General features: G+C 44.8%; 2 protein-coding genes across 3 annotated transcripts in view; both read right to left on the bottom strand.

The window, feature by feature from the left end:
* Positions 1-5583, bottom strand: part of RIF1 (replication timing regulatory factor 1) — a 32268-nt gene extending 26685 nt beyond the window's left edge. For both annotated transcript variants that reach the window (XM_080599192.1, XM_080599193.1), the window contains exons 1-7: positions 5459-5583; positions 4703-5248; positions 3882-3960; positions 3200-3296; positions 836-966; positions 624-718; positions 129-318 (exon numbers count right to left, since the gene is read on the bottom strand). In XM_080599192.1, coding sequence (XP_080455318.1) covers positions 129-318; positions 624-718; positions 836-966; positions 3200-3296; positions 3882-3960; positions 4703-5061 — 951 coding nt within the window. In that variant the 5' untranslated portion in view covers positions 5062-5248; positions 5459-5583. The remainder of the gene's footprint in view (positions 1-128; positions 319-623; positions 719-835; positions 967-3199; positions 3297-3881; positions 3961-4702; positions 5249-5458) is intronic.
* A 353-nt stretch (positions 5584-5936) lies between these two features.
* TNFAIP6 (TNF alpha induced protein 6) lies at positions 5937-17775 on the bottom strand. Its single transcript, XM_080599195.1, has 6 exons — positions 17594-17775; positions 12755-12892; positions 11486-11647; positions 8535-8763; positions 7420-7460; positions 5937-7046 (listed from the first exon to the last, which is right to left on the bottom strand). The coding sequence occupies exons 1-6, from the start codon at positions 17685-17687 to the stop codon at positions 6883-6885; spliced, it is 828 nt and encodes a 275-aa protein (XP_080455321.1). The 5' UTR covers positions 17688-17775; the 3' UTR covers positions 5937-6882.
* Between the last annotated feature and the right edge of the window lie 568 nt (positions 17776-18343).

Here is an 18343-nt window from a genome sequence, read left to right as displayed (position 1 = left end):
CATCATGAAGTTGCTCTCAATACACAGTGGCAGCAAAAAGCTACTATTTAGACTATAAAAAAACAAAACGAAAACCCTGATCACTACTCCTGCTGTATCTAGAAAAAAAAAAGCACATTTCTACTTACTGTGGTCATTAGGTGTTCAGTGACAGCTGCCACCTCCTGCTGTTTCTGCAGCAGCAGGGGCATGCCTATCTCCAGTGCAGTGGCACCTCGCAGCTGCACTTTATGAGCTGAATGGACGACCAGAGGAATGATCAGCTTTGCCCACCTCACAGCCTCTTCTCCCATCTGGGTTGGGGTTTGCTCCATTAAGCTGAATTGAAAAAACAAATACAAGCATTGATCGTCTCTAACAGGCAGCATACTGCTCACACGCTCAGACAGTCTTAGATATCATCGGTAAGTGCTCTGATTCAGCTTAGGATTTAGAGGAAGCCATTCTGAACAATTTTAGAACATCCTATTTCGATGGCTGACTTAACTGCAATGCTGACGGGTTATTTCAACTTCCCCAAAAGCAGAACAAACTGACGTTTACAGTTGCCCTTTCTATGCCATCAATATTTTTTATAGGCATACGAGCTAAACTGAGAGCCAATAAAAAAACAGTGCACGTACCGTATAACAACATTCAGTGCTTCATATTCAACAACCATAGACTGGACTTCTCCTTTAGTAAGTATTGTTTCCAGTGTAGAAATAATATTGGACACCTGAGGGAACACAAGAACATCAGAGTGAATGTTGTCCTTAAATACAAATATTTTTTCCTGAGCAGCTGGAAACGTGAGATTTCGTTTCCCAGGCTACAAAAAAGTTAAGAAACTTACCTCTTTTTTAACAATTTCAGAAGGAAACGTCTGCTTAGAAATCACCCAAAGTGCTCGAGTGCGAGTGTTTTTGTCTGAAGTTTTCAAAGCAATGCTGTTTAGCGTTGAAAGCAAGTCGTGTACTTCAGTTGCTGAAAGCAGAATGCATAGGAGTCAAATTCTGAGTATTCCACTCAGTTTCTTAGCAAGCCTTAAGTCATTTTGCTCATTTAACATTACATTTAACTAGACTGATTGTGATTTAATGTCTTAACTGTTACTTTTTGGTAATTTTTGGAAGTTTCTCATGAAATTTGGCAAAAAAAAATCAAAATATATTCATGCATGTAGATACTATTAACCTAGCATATACATGGTATCATGAGAAGCCAGAAAACCATTGTATCGGGTTTATGTAGCAAGAGTTTGGTAGCAGGAGGCTGCAGGGGTGGCCTCTGTGAGCACAGCCCAGCAGCTGCCCCACCTTAGATAAGGCCCGGCTCCAGCCGGCTCCAAAAAGGACCTGCCACTGGCCAGAGCTGAGACAATCAGCAGCACTGGTTGGTCAACTGGGAGAGCATGTTTAAGAACAGGAAAAAAGACTGCTGTGCAAGAGCAGCTGGAAGAGAGGAGTGAGAAACAGAGACCAAGGTCAGTGAAGGGGGGGGAGGAAGCGCTCCAAGCACACAGCAGCAGTTCCCCTGCGGCCTGTGGAGAGGCCCCTGGTGGAGCAGGCTGTCCCCTGCAGCCCACGGGTCCCACACGGAGCAGATCTCCACGCTGCAGCCCGTGGAGGAGCCCCCGGTGGAGCAGGTGGATGTGGCCTGGAGGAGGCTGCGGCCCATGGAGAGCCCCCGCAGGAGCAGGCCCCGGGCCGGAGCTGCAGCCCATGGACAGGAGCCCACGCAGGAGCAGGGGTCTGGGGGGAGCTGCCGCCCGTGGGGGACCCGTGCTGGAGCAGTTTGCTCCTGGGGGATGGACCCAGCGGTAAATAAATTGGACCCGGGCAATAAATTACATGGATCTCCCTACACTGAGTCTGTTTTGCCCGTGATGGTAATTGGTGAGTGATCTTCCTGTCCTTATCTCAACCCTTGAGCCCTTTCCATCGTATTTTCACCCCCTTTTCCCTTGAGGAGGGGAAGTAAGAGAGCAGTTGTGGTTGATCTCAGCTCCCCAGACAGGTAAAAAAACCACCACAACCATAAAGCTAGAAGATAATTTTACCTAAAAAGGGCTAGGGCTAAAGATTGAATATTCAATTATTTATAACTGCTTGGATTTCAACTTAATTTAGTAGTACTTTACAAAGTCAGTTTTCCTGGTATACTGACATATATAAGTTCATGTTAAGGTCTACGAAGAAAAACTGGAACTTTTAGAGCTAGAACTGAGCTGTCCCACCTTCCTAACTCTCCACCTATTTTCAGGACCTGACCTTACCTAGCAAGTTTGACTGCAGTTTATTAACTGGTTAAAAAAAAAAGCAGTAGGGGAAAGGAAAGGGACCACACAGACACTGCTACAGATGCTTCATTTCCTCAAGAAATCAGATTATAGTTTAAGTAATAGAAAGGCAGGAAACACTGGAAAATATAAATAGAAAAACTGAGAAAAAGCATCGTGTAAGAATGCTCTCTGACCAGCTACATGTGACAAGTTTAGACTTCACGTTCCACCACTACGCAACCTGTCCACACGCACACAGACAGCTGGCATCAAGCTGCTTCTGACCACACCGTTGTGACTAGATACGCCTGACCCCTGGAACCTGTCAAGGTACCTCCTGAGGGCCAGCCAACTTGAACATCAGCTCTCCTGGATTAACAAAACCCAATGGTTTTACCTTGAGGCACAGCCTCATGTTTTCAGCACTGAAACCTGCTGTTACAGGGTTTTAGCATCTTCCAGGAACGTAGGCCGTAAGATTTTGGAGTGCTTTAAATGTTGTGCTATTAAACATTTCAAAATAATCTATTTTCATGTACCAAACAGGAATTACCAGGTGAACACTGAAAAACACTGAAAAGCACTACCAGGCAGGCCTACACTCTACAGAGAAAAAAAATGTTCTTCATTATTTTTCCACTTGGGAGGTTTTTGATTGCAAATTCCAGAAAACAATTACAGAACCTGACTGCTACCAAAGCATGCAATCAAACAGGTAGTAGGCCAGTATTAATGTAATTGCATGTTTTTTTTTTTTTTTTTTGCACAAGATGGAATTAGTGATCCGATCACACCGATCTAGAGATAAAACTATTATATCACTTGGGAACAGTAACATTTTCCAAAATTGCTGTATATACTAACAAGGAAATAAAAGAAGGACTATGTTATAGAGATATACATTACCAACAAGCACACTGAAGTTGGTTCGCTTACCTGATAACTCAGACGTAATCTTCGAATTGAAAACACAGAATCCTAAGGCCTGTAATGCTGCGTTACTTAGCTCTGAATTTGCGCTAGAGATATGTGCCTGAAAAAAAGTTAAATGCATGTAAAATAATCAGCTTACAAAACAGACGTAAAGTATTAACTGTCTTAATACCAATGCCTGCTGAAGAGACCTGTCAAAAATGAATGCTTGATGAAAAATACACCCATGTAGGAAAGCCTTTCTGTTTATACACACTCCAGATCATTAAAACAATTTGAAGTTCTGAAGACATTTTTGTTCTCTGTAATTTAGACATCTTTACTGAAGAATGTGCTAGACATCAGAAGTTCTTTACTTCCTTGCTTTTCCCTGCACTAACACTTGACTCTGTTCTAAAACGTGCGAAAAAACAGTCTTTACAGTAATCTTTCAAAAAATTGACATTTAATATATACACGTGGTCTCTTTCCTGGAAGATTTGATTTGACTGCATAACACCTGCCTGAGGTCATCCCAGTCCCTAAGGTTTTTTTTTTCCCCTGTAGTAATTTCTAATAACATTGAAGAAACGTTTCACGAACACACCCTTAATGCTATGTTACTAGCTTGAATTCTTAATTACATGAACGCATGTTCAAGTCTTAGTCCGGCCTTGAACGTATCTTTGATCTGGAAAAGACATACCTTAAACACTTTGCAAAGTTGAGGAAAGAGTCTTCTGACATCAGCAGTGAATTCTTTGCCTTCCTCACCAGTCAAGCGACTTTACAGAGCAGAAGGGAAAACAAGCAACATTCACCCGTTAAACTTGTTATCATCTACATAGCTTTAAATCTCCTATAACGCACACTTTATTAGTGAGTTTAAAGACAGTGGTTAGGTGTCCTGGTTTCAGCTAGGACGGAGTTAAACCAGGACATCAGGGAACTACTTCATTCCTTAGGAAGTTAAAACAGAAGATGGTGAAGCACAGAAGAGGCAGTCAGCACGTTGCTTGACATACCAATAAAATAGTGCGTTATGAAGTACGTGCGTGCTGGTGTACTGGAAAAAGCGAAGTGACTAACAACATATTTTGTGCTTATGGGATGTGAAAACATTATGGTTTTTAATCTTAATTTTTTAAGCAAACATGGAATGGTTAACATGAAACTTCACGCCACTACTGGAAGTTGGACGAACAGAAGCACGTGAGCTGAAAGGAGGTTCCTCAAGCGCCGTTCCAGATGCAGGCTCTGAGTTTGGGGGAGTTCTGGTTTGACACTTGGCAGCAGTGCCTGCACGTACCACGGGCCAGCTGTGCAGAGGAGCCGCACCTGCCCTACGAACCATTCAGGACCGGTCTCCCCCAGCTCAGAGCAGACTCAGGAAGCGTGCTCGCCCAGCAGACAACGCGATAACGGCCGGCACGGCCTCTAGGCGCGGAGATCGCTTCAGATCAGCGCCGCGCGAAGCCCGACCGAGCGCCGAGCGGCCCGCTGCCCTCCCCCCGTCCCCGCGCCCACCTGACGATGGCGAGGTGCGCGTCCGTCAGCTCCCCCGGCGGGGCTGCCGGGTCCTCCAGCGTCTCCAGCAGGGGCCGCAGGCCGGCGGCGGCGCTCATGGTGCGGCGGGCCGGGGGCCGGGCCTCCTGCGGCGCGGCGAGCGGCGGCGGCCCCGAGCCCCCTGCCCCGAGCCCCCCGCCCGCGGCCGCGCCGCTGCCTCCCGGCCTAAGATGGCGGCGTGCGCGGGACGGGCGGCGCGCGGGCCCGGGCGGCGGCGGCTGGGCCAATGGGGAGCGCGGGGAGCCGGGGCTGGGGGCCGAGGCGGAGAGCATCGAGCGGCGCCACGCGATTTCTCCGCGCGCGGCCGAGCGCCGAGCCATCGCTCGCTTCCCGCGCCCGCCGGGGGCCCGCTGCGGATTGGCGGAGGGGGCGGCGGGGGCGGGGCGAGGGGCTGTCCGTCACCTGAGGCGGCGAGGCGCTCCGCCTCGGCCGCGGCGTGCTCGGCCGCGTCCTGGTAACGCTGCGGCTCCTCCGGCCGCGGTCACGCTCCGAGGCGCTCGTTTGCGGCTGGAAATAAAAACACGAGCGTCTCGCAGCCCTGCTCGCAGCGCCAGCCCCACAGAAAGCGCCCTGCATAAACCTGAAACGCGAGGGGTGCCCCGCAGCCCACCCGGTTCAGCCCTACAGGCACCCCCCCCCCCCCAAGCCGTTTCCCCGTAGCAATGTCTGACGCTGAGGAGCCCTTTCCCCACCAAGCCCCTATCGCCGTGTGGCCACCTTGCATTCCCAGCTCCGTCTCGCCCCGCAGCGTCCCGGCGGCTCTCCTCACGCCGGCTTCCGGTCACCGGCCCCCGGGGGTCCTCGGGAGGAGGGCGTGAGGGGGCTGAGGGCGGCCGGCAGGCGGCGGGGTCGTAAAATGCCGCTCCTCCGAGCCGCCCGCCCCCTCTCACCTCACACTGGGTGCTGGCGCCAACCATGTGCCCTGTGCCCTTCTCTTAGGCTGGGAGTTAGAACCGTATTCCCAGGGAAATTAGCGCAATACACACTCAAAAATGAAAAAAAATAAAAAAGAGCCGTGACCCGAGACTCCCCTCTCAAGAACTCGAGGTGTCCCTAAGGCAGGGCTGGGGCACGGCCCTCCGCACCAAACCGAGACATGTTGCAGCTTACTGACTGCTTTAACTTAAAAAAAAAAAAGGCCTTCCCAGTCTGAAAAGTTCTCACGGAATCAAAATACATCATTGGAAACTCAGGACGAGGTTAAAACAGAGGTAGCTTTAATGCTGCTTCAGACTGAGGAACTTAAACTGAAGTTGAGAACGTACAGAAAATGATTTGTGTTTATCAATTCAAAACAGTACAGTCTTAAAACCCGTGTAAACATACAGCATCTCGACAGCATCTTCAGAATGGATTTGCTGGTTGTCCATAATTTCTTTCGATGCTTCATCTCTCCAGTTTTATCATCAAGTCTTTCATTTGGTTCTTTATGAAGTGAAATCAGACGAGTGGAAAGACACGAACATCTCTTCTCCGTATGAGGAGACGCTGACAAAATTTCTAGAGTACTTTCTGATTCATCTCACAACAAAATTACACTGATAATGTCATGGATCCTGCGCTTTCCATGCTGCTTCACAACCTTCTGACTTCAGACAGTAACATGGGTGGCTGCTAGGCCATCCACAGGATGAATTTATGCATCTTCAGAATAAATGAATTCCAAAGGCCTTTTGAACTCAGGGAAATTAGTTAATTAAAAAAAAATAGTGTAGAGAACAGGAAGAAATACAGCCACAATCTAAAAAATAAATATGTGGAAACCAAGGAAATAAGGAGAGAACAGTAAATTAGGTTTAAAAATATTTGAAACGTTGGTCACAACAAGTTTGTTCAAACTGTGCAAGAAATAAGGAAAAGGAACAGTTTATATACAAAAATAGCTTTTAAGTCTTTGGTAACAGTGATTTCTTCAGTTTTTTACAGGTCTAGAAATCTAAAAATAGTCTTCCAGCATTCATGTAAATACATTTTATAATTTATTTCCTAGTATACTTTATTAACAAAACTTATATAAAACAGAAAATAAAAAGTCAGGAAGATATGAAGGAAATGACCATATGTCTGTCTTATCTGAAGAAACAGATGTCTGAATTGGGTTCTAAAACACGTTTCCTAATGAGCATATCATGTTACTCTGCTTACATGATACCAAACTTTCCAGGTAATAAGTTTGCTTTTCCTTGGGAAGTTGTATTCTTTCCATCACCTGACTTTGAAGGCATGTCTACAGCAACATACCTAATTTGAAAACCACCAGCAGTCACTGAGGAGTCTGTCAGAAACTTCAAAGTCATCACATTGCCTGGACAAGAAGAAGGAAAAAAAAGTCACCCTCATTTAAGAAGAAAAATCACCTGGATGTGCAAAATAGGCATAAAGCCTCATGGATCTCTAGGTGACACTGGGGTGAGGTTGTACCATGAGTGTGCAGCAAATATTTTTCGGATTCTGCTGTTATTTGCATTCACTAGTTGAACCTCAAATTGCGCATGGAATGATACATCATTTATTTAAAAGTAGCTGCGTTGATGAAAAAGCATGTTGGCAGTTTTGTGTAGCAGCTTCTCCATGAAGCAGAGATTGAGTCTTTGTACATCTTATTTATTATTAGGAAGCAGGGAGAAAAGTTTATCTGGGCTGATTTTTTTTAACCATAAAGAGTATAAATATATTACCTGTGCTAATGATATCATCTGGCAACTCATCTCCACAAAACCTGGAAAAAAAACGAGAAATGTTCACGACTAAACACAGCAGATATGCCCTACCCTGCTGTGTGGGGACGCACACTGACCACGGGGCTCTCAGGCTGTACTCTCCTCTGGAGCTGTGCCTCGTGGGGCCAAGCTGGCTGTAGCTGTTCAGTGCACATAATTCTCTGCATGTTAAAGCCATTGACTAAAGGATTTTTGTCATGATTTTATAGTGAGGATTACGGGAAGGAAAAATGCAGGAAACATTTTTCAAAATATGAAGGAAGTAAATGATGCAAAACAAGAAGAAAAAAAAACCAATTTAACAAGGCATTAAGGAAAAGAACAATGACTCAAGGTTAAGAAAGAAAGAACTTTATCAAGAAAAACATCTAAAATGATCTGTAAAGGAGAAACAAATGGGCTATATCCTTGCTTTGCTACACAAGAGTTGTAGAAAGGATATGAAAAGTGGCAGGAATTGGGAAGTGTTTTTATCACTTTTTGTTTGGTTGGTTGGTTGGTTTTTTGTTTTTTTTCCCCCTGGAAAAATGAGGAACTTCATAGTAAAAATATGACCACTACAGAACAAGCAAAAAGATGACAGCTAACAAAAGAAAGTGAGAATTAAGCAAAGAGACAAATGGAATTTTATAAGAGAGACATGGAACACTTGTTCTGTTCTGATTTTGTTACAAAATATTTGACTTCTGTAGCAAAGGATAAATTTTTTGCTAACATTTTACACCTCTTCTCCCTCGTTTTAATTAAAGCAAATACAAAATATTGTTTGAAATTGCTAGGTCTTCCTGCAAAATCATAGAGAATTAAAATAAGCAGCTGACTAAAAAGTCTCGAGCTCTCTTTCATGTAATTCAACAAAGCAGAAAAGGGCAAAGCACAATTTCCTGAGGCTCTTTACAGGGCTGTGTTAATAAAAGTGAAATAAGGTAAGTTGTCAGGGGCTATTACTACAAGTATTATGAGCATATCAGAGGTGCTAATTGGACCAAGTAACACAGTGTTTTTCTGAAGTAATGTTTCAGAAAAATATATATCATTTGATTATTTTTATATTAAAGTTGGAATTACTGTACCTGCCCACAAAGCCATTGATATCGTCATAGCTATCATAGATTTCCAAGAAATCAGCCATACAAGCAGTGTCGTCTTCAACATCAAACTCCAGAAACTGTAGATGAATCCGCTGTCCATACTTCACTCTAATATGCCAATAACAAATTTGCTCATTTTCATACTCGTTTGGGTAGCCTGGTGACTTAAAAACATGTTTTGAATCTGTGAAGACTCCACCACATTCTTTTCCTAAGAGAAAAATAAAAACATCAGAGTTCAAGTATTCATTTTGGATATGGCTATGATTTAATGCTTCGAGCTCTTTCACCCAGTAGATCCATAGAAAATCACATAGGGACATCCAGCATGATAGCATTTTTCATACATTTAAGCAGTCAGCATTCACAAGAAACGTCCGTCATTCCTAGCTTTTGGAAGCAGATATTTTGGAAGAGGCATGATCCAAAACTCACTGAATTTAGAAGAAAAGCTTTCATTGACTTCAGTGGACTTTGGGCCAGAGCTAAATGCTTCATGTAAAAGGCATTTAGGGTTTCTGACTGTGCTGAACTGTAAGCTTTAAGGCTGTACTTGCAAGTTGCCCTGGCATTCTGTTTCAGCCTTTCTTCTTCAAAAACCTCTTTGAAGCGTGTCTTGTGCAAAATAACAAACAAACAAAAAAACCCCACCCACCTTGTAAAGGTCAGTGCTCACATACACTTCATTGTACCGTTAGCACTGCAGCTCTTGCACTCCCCCAAGTGCAAGACACAGAGGTCCTGAAGTGCCCGTGTTCAGACCTGGGGAGGCACTTTTTGGGCATGAGTTCAGGCCCTGAAGCTGGCTGGTGTGGTTAATGCTCGTAGTTCGTCCACTGCCCCGAACCAAGGGCTTTGTGCCCCAGGCCACTCATGTCCTACCTGCAGCCAGACAGCTCTGCCAGCCCGCATAGCAGGCTGCCCATCGAGCACAACTACATTTCCTTTTCATGGGAGAGGCTCGGGCTGCCTCGGGAGTGTTGGCAGTTCTAGTTTCCCTTTGTCCTCTAACCAAACAGAGCATCTGGAAAGCAACTACCTCTCCTCCCAGAGGAGAAGGCTGACAAAGGAGAGTGTTGGGCTGACATAAATGCAGTAATAATGAGTGCAGTAGTCTCTCTTGCAGTTTTCTTTGTGTGCTGAACATCTGTGAGTGTCCCCCACCCCACAGAGCTATTCGGTTAACAACTGCCCTGCTCACATAAACAAGCTCAAACCCTGCGAGCACAAACAAATGTGCACAGCTGTACAGACGTCACCAACAGCTCCAGCTTCTGGCTCTGCCAGCCAGGGCAGTGCGCTCCCCGGGATCAGGGGACTCGAATGGAGCACAAAGTTGAACGTCTCTTTTCGTGTTGGTGCCCACTTCTTCCATCTTCCCAGCCATGTGAAGTGGTACCGAGATAAACTGATGCAGTGGCCGTGTAAATATTTCATCTGCAGTGCAGAGAATGGAGATGAATAGAGACAGGGCCCATATCTGGTGAAGTCTTGTCTGTCGTGTTGGAACCATCTCTCCAGGTCTGCTTTGGAGACCCACTTTTCTCTAGTTACCCTGCAGTTACACGTGCACACACACACACACGCACAAGACCCATGAGCTGGACCCATCAGGTGGTTCAGTCCCAGGCATGGCATTCATTTCAAGACTTGCTCTATCTCAAGCACAAGAAAGAAGGAATAAGGGTTAACATTACATTTTGCCTGTTTACAGGCAAAATATCCAGAGAATGGTTTCCATGTCATAATGTTTTATCTGTGTGTGTCTCTACAAACACATTAGAAGGCTGGTAAACAGGAACAACAGAGTAGCAGGCACACCCCTATTTCCATCCAGAACTGTGTTTACAATAAAGAAATAAAATAACTGAAGAGCATAACTTTCCAGGGTGGATTTTAAACCATAGCCTACATTCTACCTCTTTGGGAACAAATTCCTACTTCTCATCTGGACAGCCACGTCCAGCCTTAGGAGGCAGACCCTCTGGTGACTTTGGCAGACTTCTCCCAGAGGCAGCTCCCTAGCGAGGTGGCATTGTCCCTGCAATGTGCCACCGTGCCTGAGATGTTTGACAACTCTTTTAGCTCTTGGATGCAGATTAAAACACACATGCCTACCTTTGCAGCATTTAATTATAGCTAAATGTCATGCCCAAATGTCCAGCTAATAAAAGGAACGCTGCAACTCTCACAAGTCAGATTTGAGTGAATTCTAGTTTTTTAGAATAAAAGCTTTTACAAACCCAAGATAACCAGAACTTCCCTAGATTTTATTTTCTGAACTCTCATGGCTGCTTCCAAATTTTTAGCAGCAGTGCTTGCAACAAGATGACGGAGAACTTTGAAAGAAATTGTATGATTCTTTATGCGCAAACTGGGAAAAACGTAAAGGCAATCAAAAGGGTAATTATCACTGAGATTGATTTTAATTTTCTAAGCTACCATCTTGCTACGAAGGTAAGAAAATGTGCTTACAATACAGGAGTTAAATTTTTTGCTTAACGCACTGTTATGACCACCTAGCTCAACATCGGTTAAGCACCTCAGGTTAGGTATTTAAATGAAATTGTAGGCTAAATGTAAATGCCTTTATACAAAAGAAGATCACATTAGGAACATCACTTACCTTTTTAATCAACAACAGCGTTATCATCACACTTTTAGTTTCTGGAGGGCCTTTGGTCAGGCCCAGTTACCTACAGCACAAGACAGTGCAGAGACACCGAGCTCTGAGCGAGCTGGATCAGCTGCTGGTGACAGCAGAGGGTGCACGGCTCCCGATCGATCTGTGTCAATACATCCCCCTTCACAGACTGCATATTTATGGTACTGAGGCTAACTCATTCGGAGCCAGGGTGCTTTTGCACTGCCAGACAGCACGGCATGCAGTCGTAACCTCAGACCCGAGGGGAAGGGGTTGTTTCTGAACGCACCGTTAGGGTTGTAGCAGTAGGCATCCCATCTCTCGCTCCGGTTGAGGCGAATCCCGTAGTCAACGATGCCGGTTTTTCCAAAGCCACAGTTGGCTCCAGCTTTCACTATGGGATAACCGACCCTGCCCTTTGCCATCCAGCCAGCAGCACACACGTGGAAACCTGCAACAGGGGGGAAATGGGGCATCGATGTGATAAATCAGTCCTAAGCAAGAAACCACTTTTTGTTCTGGTAAGTCAGGACTTACTCAAGCTGATCAATGGCTTAGATGTAATTGGCCTAATAGAAATTGAACTACAGGAAAGAATTGTACTTTGAGAGGATAATTTTAAGCGTGGAATGTAAAACTGCTTTATGTTCTCCACAGCACGATCATTGGTTCTTCATCTGAAGACAAAAATCAAATGCAGATGGACTATACGGTCTCCAGGGTTGTGCGTTTTAAGTGCCGTACCAGCATTTGTAATCAAATTATACATTGGATGAGTTATGTAAGTGAATAAATCGTGCTCTTTGTTTCCCTTCTGAATCCATAAAAACTTACTAAACCATATCTCAAGAACCAGTTTGCAGTATTAAGTTACGAGAGTTAATAAAATGCTACACATGGAAGGTAGCTACGGAAACAAGGTATTTACTTAAAATACTTTCAGTTTAAATGTAAATACCTAAAATGCCTTGCTAAATTTCTTGCTAAACAACAGGATCCTGCTAATGCATTTTGTGGCTGAGAACCTAAATACAATAGCCAAAGAATGCAGTGTTATTCTCTGTCTGGTAGAGACTGATTCCATGTTTTCACCAAGACGATCTGGAACATATTTGTGGCGTCCTCGGACTGCGAGCCGCGCAGAAGAGACAAAAGTGCCCTTTTTACATGTGTGCTGCTGCTGAGAGCCAGGTTCTGACTCAACAGCATAGCCTGCGAATTTCTAGTGAAGAGGTCATTTTCCATTGTTTTCCTAATGGGCTGAATGAATTAATCATTCCTCGTCAGGAATCGAACGGGAATGAGGCTCCCCCCCAGCTCGGGGCTGTGCTGCACCCAGAGCCCAGGGGATGCGCAGCACCGGGTGCAGGCACGGCCCTGACAGCTCTGCAGGTAGCACGGTCACGCTCTGGTGCCGAGGGGGGAAATTGCATGCAGCTCGGGCCAAAATCCAAGGATTTTACAAGTCTCTCGGTCCCAGAGTTCGTAACATTCATGAAAATCCAAGGCATTATGAATGAGCAATGTGAAAAGCAAACGGCTAGGCTTTGTTTCAGACCTATTTTTCTTGCTGCCTCCAGCTGCTGATACGTGGCCAGATGTCCTCCTTCGTACTCGCAGACAGCTTTTGCTTCTGCATAGGTGAGCTGGTACTTGCCCGAGCGTGACTCCCGGTGGTACACTCCAGCTGCTCGTTCTGGGGACCAAGAACAGTAAATGCGTTCAGCACAGCCTTGTGGGATGCCCTCCCGTCTCCCCCAGTCCCCCAGGACCCGCATGTCGGGCCGATGGTCAGGTGAGAATCGAAACAAGATGTTCGGCTGGTAGCTGTGCCGTTCGGGAAGCGTCAGGAGAAGGCACCCCTCCCACCCCTAAGGTATGGGTTTGCTCAGGAGAAGTTTTGAACAACAGAGCTAGTCAGAGCTTGGCAAGGTTTGAACAAGGGAAAATCAACAACCGCAGGGAAGGACTCCCAGAGGACTCCTCAGAAAGCAGTAGCTATGGGAACGATCGCTGGTGTCAGCATCGCTGGTTCTGCGCATCCTATCTGACGCGGGGGAAGCTCGTTCTGGACTGCCATCACAGCATACTTTTGGATGCAGCCTTAGTGCTTTTGGAAGATGAATCAGAGCTTTGTTTTCAGTCTCCAGAGAAGTCAAATCAGAGCTACTTGGATAGAAGAGAGGTAAAAATTAAAGGGAATGAAAAAGCGAAATAAAAATATCTGAGCTTTGTCACAAAGGGCAGAACCAGAACAAATGCTGGCTGACATTTTTGCTGCACAGAAAATTAATACAATTTCTTCTTTTTTTTTTTATTTTTTTCTTTGCTGTTGGAGGTCCAACATGAAGCAGCTTTCCAGGGAAACCTAGAAATTGTCAGCGCTACTACAGGTTTTATAATCTCTTCTTGTTTCACTCGCCTGATACCATATGTGCAAAAATCTGTCTCAGAACCAATATGCATATCTAACTGAACAGCATTTTTGCTTTTTTTTTTATATTTAGTATAATCTGAGAAAAATGTCTGCAGTTATTGCTATTCAACATGATTGAAAAAAGAAGCAGAACAGGAAGCATTTTTACAGTAGTTACTGGTACCATGGGAAAAAGAGAATGTCTTTTCTAGTGACATACTTAGAGTCAGCAGTTTTGGCTAGGTTAGGATATTATTTTAAAAAAAATATGGTCACCACTGAATTGTGGTTAGCAATGGTGAGATCCCTTATTAGATACAGAATGACGCTTGCCAATGTAGTTTTTGGACCCACAGTCCCTGGACTAGCGCCCAGTGAAGTCAATGATATTGCTGACAGCGGTCTCAGGAGACTGAGAGTTGCTTTCTGCAGCATCGCTGGGAATGTCCCTGGCATGGGCACGGGTTTACTTACATTGTGGGGAAAAATCCTTCTAAGAAGCCAGTTGGAGTGCAAAGAAAAGTCCCAACACCTATCAGCTGTGGAATAACAGTATGCTATTTTTTTAAAAAAACAAAACTCTTTTAATTAAAAATTTCTTTGTAGGAAGTATCATTTTTCATTCACCTAATAGTCTATCATGATAAACCCAGCTCTGTTTCTTTACAGCTTGCTTGTGTTGAATTCAGCTCGCGTGAAAATGTGAGCACTACTGAAAATAGCGCACCACTTAGCCTCACTGCACACTCAGGGGACAACCTGGCAATGAGATTACTGATCACCGCAGCTCATAGGTAAGTGAACTGAAAGGTGAGTTGAAGTGAGCTGGCAGTGAGTTGAAAACCCCAGATTTCAGTCCTTGGGATTAGCTGAGCAGCCCCCCTTACACCGAGTCAAGGAGTAAGGGGCAGCTGAATCCCAAGGCTGGTCACTTCTGCAAGTGATACTAGCACTTTTATTGATGCTAAAATATCAGTATGGACAGGCATTACGTTTTTCAGAATATTGCTGGGAAGATCTGCTCTTCACAACTTCTGCGAGGGCTGCTCTTCCACCAGCAGCACCACTGAGTCTTCCTGCAGCGTCTCGAAGGGTGGTGGTGTCCTGCTGAGAGCAATCGCCCATCTGTCTGTGTCTCCCTTGTGACATGAGAAAAGTAGCCTTTGGAAGGGAGGACCACACACAAGTACTCCGCCAAGGCTTCTCTCTTTATGAGACCTGTCTGAAATCTCCTCTCCCTGGGCCAGTGAGATCTTTCAGCTGAGCTCACTATTTGCCTGAAAACCTGCATGTTGGGAGTGCTCTCTCATGGATTCCTCCACCCACTTTGCTCCTCACACAAAAGATCATGGGTTGCACGGCTGATGGGACACTTCTCTTCCAGCTCACATTTCTTAAAAGCTCTCCCTGAGGCCCAGAGCCAGCAGGATTGGGCAAGGACAGTGACCCCCTGCTCACCCACAAAGCTCTTCTGCACAAAGACAGCCAGTATGAGACTTGGCCTAGCACAGTTCCCTCAATACGCGTGGCACGGTGCTACATGTTAAAGGCTGAAAACAAATACGTAACTTTTAAGTGGAGGATGGCCAGGTACAGTTCCTGGCATGGTCATACTGCAGCGAACGGGGCAGGCATGGACCCAAACCTCCCTGACACGTGGTGAAACTGGGACCACGGAGAGGGGAGAACCTGCCGTGGGAAACCTGCTTCCTGGCACTAAGAACCGGCTCTCGAATAAGCGCCTGAACATATTTGGGCAAGACTGTTCCAATCCTCTCATCAGTTTACAATGAGTCTTTGGTTATAGCGTGCCTGTTTCAGAAATGAGCAGCTATAAAATTCCATTCACACAAGAAAGACATTAGCAGGACACGATACAATCAGCTGCAGGACTCCGTGTTTACTGAGAAAACAAAAGATCTTTTGTACCGCAGAAAAAAGGTAAAACACAGGACCATTTCCAGCCTGACCTCTACAAAATATTTGATATTTGTGTTAATGGTTTGTTGAGGAAGAAAGGTAAAATGGAAGACTCCCTTCATTTTCACTCTGGTCTCAATCATGCTTTATCAGAAGAGGAGATAAGCAAGGCTCAGATGCCACTGCACATTCCTAGGTTTTACTTAGCGGGGTGGGTCTTGCTTTAATGCTTGTCCACAGTTGGTACGAGATTGGGGTTACTTGTTTTAGCATTCAATTTTTTCTTTTTTTATTCAAAGATTCATACATTAGCTGGCTGTGAATTTGCCCACTTTTTCTTCATTTATATGTAATTTCACTGAATTCCATTGGTCATTTAATTAACCGCAGCTTGGATTTTGTTTGAGTAATTTTTTTGCAGCAGTTGGAATAGATAGTGCATTTTAAAAGGAGTTTCATTGGGAAGCACAATGGAAAGCAGAGTGGTTATTTCAAAGTTGCACATTGTGATTCCAACTTTTTGCACGTCTTTGTTTCTTTAGAGAAAGCCATCAGTTTTTGCTCCTGTCCTTGATTTTTATTTACCCTCATTGTAAATGCTAGAGGTGCAGCAAAACATTATCTTAGGAGCGCAGGTTATCCAGGTTACTATCCTGGTTATACCCTGGCACAGTCCCCAGCCAGCTCTTGCTGGCACTGGGATGCTCTGGAAGACTGCGGAGAGCAGGGAGCAGACCTGTGCCAAGCAGCACGTGCGTGGTTAGACCCAGGCAGGATCTGTGCACGGCCGGGTGCTGTTTGCTCGTGCAGGCACAGCCTGGCACAGCGAGCCCCTTTTCTCTGCATCCTGCAGGAGGATACCCATCGCAGGCGGTACCAAATTCAAGTTCTCTGCCCCTGCTATCAGGGCTTAACACAGCCTCCGTGCTACTCATCTGCTGCATCCACGAGTGCTGCTCCAGCCTGGAATAGAAGCTCTGCTCCTCACGCCAAGCCCTCCCCTGCCATCGTCCGCTCGAAGAGCAGCCCCTCGAGGAGGCGCGTGAGGCTGCCAAGCTGATCCCCCCCCAGCACCCTCAGCAGCCGTGGGACACAGCGGGCGTGCTCCAGGTTCAGAAGGAAAGGAAAGTCATTAAAAAGGTGCAGTCAGATGGAAAGCAATACTGACACTGCTCCTTCTCATTTCTGTTCCTGCTGTTTACATGGTCCTCTGAGAAGGGAGTGGAGCCACGTGGTTGCTGCACCAGCTACGGGAGAGTGGCTCCAATTCCTCACGAAACATCTCAGCGCTACAAAAACATGTACAGGCTACAGGAATGCCTTAAAATCCTTAAAGAAATATGCGGCATCCTTAGACAGGAGAAAGGAGTTTGTAAGCATTTGTCTATGAAACAGAGCACTCAGTGCATATATTTGCTTTGGCGTATTTTATGTGACTGCATTTTGAATACGTTTTTCTGTTGTATTGGATAATTATGAAGACTTATAAAAGAAGAGGCATTTAAACCCACTTGAGGTATAAGAAACTATTCCCACAACATTTTTATAGCCCTTTTGGAATCTTTTCTCAACTGTTTAATGATGAGAACAAACCAATGGCCAAAACATATACATTTCTGTACTTCCCTAGAAACCTAGGAAATATATTGATATTATTTCCAGATCATTTAGTTTCATATGTAGGACCCCAGGCATTTGAAATATGTTCATGCAGAAAATAATTCATTCTTTTGGCAAATGTTTCTTTTCATACTTGTTTTCCTTCATTAGAAGCAGCTACTATTTAACAGTTTTCTTTTCACCTCATGCTGGAGGAAAACACATTCAGGTGAAATATTCCACAACTATTTTTTCCTGCACTTCAGAGAAACAATAAAACAAAAAGCTCATAACTACAAAACTTGCAGTCATTACTGATATAAAATGACGACCAATTTCAGTGAAGATTTTGCTAATATTAATGCCCGGCTCAGTTTTGTATTGCTAGGTGTTTATTTTTATACTGTTAGATAAACACAGCGACTTTTGCAGCAAAACATTCATGATTAAATCATTTCTTACCTAGCCAGATAGAGTTATGCAGCACTCCGTCCTTGAATCCCCATGCTTGAGCCTTGTCCCACAGCAGGGCAGAGAAGAAAATCAGTGCAATCATCTCTTCCGAGCTATTAGGCTGTAAATATTCCCTGTTAAAACACTCAGGGTAACCTCCGCTAGCAGCTGGCTAGATCCTATTGGAACATCTGGTAGCCAGATCTTAAATAGTGCTTTCAGCTGTGAGGTCAGCAAGCCTGCTCCAATTGTGCTTGCTGTAGTATTATTACACAATTAAATGTGATGTCTGCAGTCGTCCATGTGACTCACTTTTGGCTCTCTTGATTCCCAGCGTGTCCAAGAAACCATTCTACCCCTAACTACTGCAGCACACATGAACACTTTTCAAGCCAAAGTCTGTTCATTCTTCAGCATTCAGTGTCTTCAAATTCCACAGAACAATAAAACTAATAACCGCTCTATCTGCTTACAGTGTCTCTAGTCACACCATTTATAGGACCAAAGAGAATCACACCGACTGCTTCTCATTTAAACGTTTTGGTTTTTCAGATATAATTTGGATTTAATTTCACAGCGGCCCCGATCAATTAAAAAATATCAGGGGAATATTTTTCATCGGATATTTGAATTCAGTTTCCCTATGTGGAATCTGTAACTGCAAGTCAAACCCCCAGATCAGCACAAAACTACAAGTGTCAGAAACAGATGCTCTTTGTTCTGCAAGTGGGAAATAAAGCTAAAATCTTCCTCTCCAAA

This window comes from Anser brachyrhynchus, assembly GCF_964034855.1.
Source record: "Anser brachyrhynchus genome assembly, chromosome: 7".
NCBI lineage: Eukaryota > Metazoa > Chordata > Aves > Anseriformes > Anatidae > Anser > Anser brachyrhynchus.
This window is presented reverse-complemented; position numbering and strand designations above follow the sequence as displayed.

Excerpts from the sequence above, each read along its gene's own strand:
- TNFAIP6 (XM_080599195.1), bottom strand. The coding sequence starts at position 17,687 with ATGATTGCACTGATTTTCTTCTCTGCCCTGCTGTGGGACAAGGCTCAA. Across the intron at positions 8,764-11,485 it reads CTACTGCTACAACCCTAACG|GAAAAGAATGTGGTGGAGTC; the intron begins GTGCGTTCAGAA and ends TTTTTCTCTTAG. Across the intron at positions 7,461-8,534 it reads ATCAATGGCTTTGTGGGCAG|GTTTTGTGGAGATGAGTTGC; the intron begins GTACAGTAATTC and ends TTTTTTTTCCAG.